Source organism: Cyprinodon variegatus, unplaced genomic scaffold (genome assembly GCF_000732505.1).
Source record: "Cyprinodon variegatus isolate N-32 unplaced genomic scaffold, C_variegatus-1.0 Scaffold2145, whole genome shotgun sequence".
In the NCBI taxonomy this organism is placed as follows: Eukaryota; Metazoa; Chordata; class Actinopteri; order Cyprinodontiformes; family Cyprinodontidae; genus Cyprinodon; species Cyprinodon variegatus.
In genome coordinates, this window is record NW_015152598.1 from 36,333 (window position 1) to 40,873 (window position 4,541).

General features: G+C 50.5%; 1 protein-coding gene across 1 annotated transcript; it reads right to left on the bottom strand.

The window, feature by feature from the left end:
* Positions 1–106: 106 nt before the first annotated feature.
* Positions 107–4,109, bottom strand: LOC107105203 (SH3 domain-binding protein 5-like). The gene is made up of 6 exons (XM_015405330.1): positions 3,352–4,109; positions 3,109–3,171; positions 2,227–2,355; positions 1,637–1,801; positions 1,356–1,529; positions 107–1,258 (listed from the first exon to the last, which is right to left on the bottom strand). The coding sequence occupies exons 1-6, from the start codon at positions 3,589–3,591 to the stop codon at positions 752–754; spliced, it is 1,278 nt and encodes a 425-aa protein (XP_015260816.1). The 5' UTR covers positions 3,592–4,109; the 3' UTR covers positions 107–751.
* Positions 4,110–4,541: the final 432 nt, after the last annotated feature.

Genomic DNA, 4,541 nt, shown 5'->3' on the forward strand with positions numbered 1-4,541 from the left:
ATCCGCAGCAGGTCAGATCCCTCAGCTCTGGGTCTTCAGTGTGAATCAGAGCAGATCTAAGCGGCTGTAGCTTCACCTTAACATCAGATCAACCAGACGTCAGGAGAATCAGGAGGTAACGATCGGGTTTATTGATGATGATGAAGATGATGAAGATGACAGGAAGCAGTGCGTCACATCCAGACGGTGATCTAAACATCTAAACTGTCAGAAACTCAACATTTAAATATTCTCCATCTTAAATTATTACAAACATTTACAGGCTGCTTTATTTTAAATGAAAGAAGAGTGAAAGTGTGAAGGCACACATCAAGTCACCACAGGAGCTTCAGTTTAAGGCAAACAAAAAAACATGTAAACAATATTTAAATAAAACTAATCTGAGGATTTTAAATTAACTGGCTGGAAGTGCGTCCCGGACTCAGACACGCCTCGCTCTCCTGCAGCGGGAGCCAGGGGAACGAGGGGAGCGAGGAGAGCCAGGAGAGCCAGGAGAGCGAGGCGTGCTCCGTGTCCTTTCCTCCGGGTGACCCGGTTCTCTCACAGCGGATCGGCTCTGACGCCGCTGCGGGGGAAACGGCGTCTGAGGTCATCAGATCAGCTGCGCTGGAATAAAACAAGCGTGTAAAGTTCTGCTCCTTCATGCTAGAGAAGCGTTCTGGAAGGTTCTGCTCTAACTCGGTCAGTCAGGTCGGGGTTTCAGCTCGCCCCCCCGCCGATGGAACCGCCTGGGTCCGGTTCTGGGCTGAGCTCATAAGCTGAAGCTCCTGTGGTGCTGCTTGGAGAAGATCTGCTGCCGCTCCTTGGCGCCGGTTCTGCTCTCCATCAGCCTGTCCCGTTTGCTCACGGCGCCCCCTCCGTCTCGCTCCTTGTCGCCTTCGTCCCCGGTCACGCTGCCCACGTCGCTGAGGTTCCCCAGATGTTCCACGGAGTCGTACTTCTCCAGGTCGGAGGCGATGGTCTGCAGGCTGAAGACGGACAGCGAGTCCGACCCGGCGCGCTCCTTGTACCGGTCCGCCTGCTCCAGCCCGCCCCTCCCAGCCGCGGCGGCGACGCCTCCCTCCTGAACTCTGCTGTCGGACTCGGCTCCCACAGGGGGGCTCCGCCCAGCGCAGGCCGGCCCCCCCTCGGCCGGGTCGGCCCCCCTCTGAGCGTGGATGGCCTCGCTGATCTCCTCCAGGTTCCTCAGAGCGATGGAGTAGCGGGTCTTCACCTTGGACACGTTCTGTTCCAGCTGCAGAACCTTGGTTTTGTGCTCCTGAAGTCGGACAGGAAACCAACAGGGTTCTGCTTCAATACGGACCCAGAACCGAGCTCTGCTCGGCCCCAAAGACAAAAACCAGGAGCCGCTTTACCTCCAGGATGTGGTTGAGCTGAGACTTGAGCTCAAAGTAGGGTTTGGACTTCAGGATGACCCTCTTCAGGGACTTCTGCAGCGTCTGGACCCGAGCCTCCGCCTCCTGGCAGGCGTGCGTGACCCGCATGTGCTCCCTCTCGCTGCGGATGCGTTCCTCCTCCGCTTCGTTCACCTGCGGGACAGACGGTGAGGACATCTGGGTTGGAAGGTCTCCACAGAACGAAGCTTCAGGAACCAGCAGATCCTGAAGCTTCTGGGTTGATCTGAGACGCCGTTTACCTTGGAGGTGGCGTGGTTGAGCATCTCCTGCCAGGTGGGATCCAGCGTGTTCTTCCCGTCGGCCATCAGGCCCTGCTCTGCCACGTACACCATCTCCCTGGCAGCGGTGTGCATAGAAACGGCCCGCTCGTAGCTCAGCGCCGCCTTCTGGGTCTCCTGCTGGGCCTGAGGGAAGCAGACAGGCAGGAGGAAGAGCTGCTGATCACAGAGGAACCGAACCTTCAGGCCCGCTGAGCCAGAACAACATGTTTGCTTCTGAAATGGTTTCATGGATTATTCTAATAATGACATAAATATAAAACTGTTCTATGATGTAATGCTGACGGCCCTCAGTCCAGATCAGCAGCGATTCCTGGTTGCTAACCAACCAGGAAGAGAGAAGCATCTGAGAAAGTCTCCTGATCTCCACCTTCTAGCAGCAGATAATAGAGCTGGTCCTTCAGAACCTCCGACTCTCCTGATCCCTGCAGCCGGAGCCGTTCCTCTGAACAGGAGTTGGGATCAGGCAGGAAGCGACGGCATGAGGGCCGCCTGATTCAGCAGCACTTAGCAAACGGAAGCCATTAAAGAGCAGAAGTATTGATCGGTACCTCCTTCGCCAGGCGTCGGGCCTCGTAGTACGGGCGGGCCTTTTCGATGCAGCTGCCGAGCTGAGAGCTCTGAGCGTTCAGCTTCCTGGCCGACTCCGTCAGGATCTTCCTGTAGGCAGACCTGGCGTCCTTCAAGGGCGGAGCAGGAGAAGAAAAGCAGTTTGCCTCTCAGAGCAGATCAGGTTACAGACAGAACATCTGCTTCAGTTTCCACCAAACATTCCTCTCACTGTTCAACTAAAGCCGTTTGTTAGGATGAAGCTGAGCTGCCTGATCAGCAGCATGGAGGAAACCAACAGACATGATGCTGGGTTTCAGATTTCATGCTTTTTTTACCTTAAACTGGTTCAACAGCATCAGCGATTGACTGGATTAAAAACCTCCATAGTCTCAGATTGATCATATATTGAATTAGATTCCTAATTCTGGTCCAACTAAAAGGAAAACTGAGGATACATTTTCCTCAAACCTGGAATCATTTCGTTCCTACAGAAAACCTAAAACCGACAGTGGAAAACATTAATCACCTTCAGCTCATCACACCTGTGGTCTACCTGGGAAACAGATTAACGGATGCAGATATATCTGAAGTTTTGGGTTTAAGCCTGTTTTTATTGAACTGATTGGTGGTTTTATGATGGTTTACTGGAATCCTGCTGTTAATATAAATAACTGGACCAGTTTAACAATAAAAGCTTTTAATGGAGGAAAAACAAGACAATATATAAATAAAAGTAGTTCTACCTCCATATGTGAGATTATTAGAATGATAAACTACATTAGATAATTGATAGATGAGTTAATTGCATTTGAATTAATTGTGGTTCTTGGTTAAGCCATAGAATAATCTAAGATGATCTAATGAGAATAATCTGAGCTTACATCCAGCTCCAGCTCCAGCCTGTTGATCTCTGCACTGGCTTCATTCAGCTGCTCCAACTCCTCCTGAATGCATCAAAAACAACAGCAGGGATTAAATGGGAGCTAATCTCAGCTACCTGGTGATCACAGCGGGATTAAGAGATTATTATGATTTACATTTAGGACAATAATCACCAGCTAAGACAGGGAGGTAATCCAGAGATCTGAGGGGTGAACAGGAAGCCCAGAGGCCGCTGGTCTCACCTGAATCCGGGGGTCCAGCTCCTCCTCATAGGGGCTGTGGAGGTGCTCCACCGCGGCTCTTCCATGGCCGCTTTCATCGCTGCCGTCAATGATCGCAGCTTCTGCTTTGGTTCCGCTGGTTTTGGTAGAACTCACCCCTGAATCCTCCCCCTCATCACCGCCGGGGGTCTCCTCCCTCCAGTCCCCCACATCCGAGCCCCCAGAGCCAGCGGGGCTTTCTCGCAAGTCGCCCGGCTCCATCCTGGGGCCCGCGAAGACTGTGAGCCGTTAGACCCTTAGAAAGCGAGGCTGTCCGCCGAGCGGCGACCGAGAGGGAAGCGGAGGAGATCAGAGAACAGCACCGGCAGCGAAGAAAGAGCAGTTTGAAAAGGCGGCCATCTTTATTCCGCACAAACAGCAGCCCTTCGCCTAGCCTAGCTGCTATTAGCCTAGCCTAGCTGCTATTAGCCTAGCCTGGCTGTTTTTAGCCTAGCATAGCCTACCCTGCATATAAACCCAAAGCGTTAGTTAGCCTAGCCTGTTAGCCTGTTGCTATGCTACCGCCGCAGCGTAAAAGCCGTTTTTTCAGCGAACAGGGGAGAAGCAGCAGCTGCTGTCGGTGTCAAACAGACGGAGGTTCATGATAATAAACCTCTTCTGATCGACCCTTCCCTCCATCTCCTTCACCCCAAAGCCACGCCAGCTAGCCGCTTCATCCTCACATCACCACGGATCAAGTAAACAGTGCAGAGCCAGAGGCGGCTGACCCCACACGGCTTCCGTAGACACGACCACAGAATCCCACAGCAGCCATAATGCTGGGTTTACCGTGTGGTTTATAACCTAGGTTTATTTTTAAAGTAGAATTTAAAAGTTTCAATATCCTAAACTGCGAGTTTGTTTCGGATTATTCTATTTACCTTCAAAGGTTCCTTTTTATTAAAGTATATTTTTTAAGGTCAAAGCTTTAAATCTTTGGATGTTTTATTTCTAAAAACTATAAAACAAAGATAAAATAAAGATATAAAGAGAATCTGTGCCGTTCAATGATATGAGAATGAATCTAAACTTTAAAACCCACTAATAAACAAATGATGCATCGTATTAAATAAGAAAAAACAAATTATCTAATTAATGACACATAAACTTGATAAAAGACCAATTTCTGGGAAATTTGGCTTTCAATTCTATTCAGTTCATTTCTATAGCTC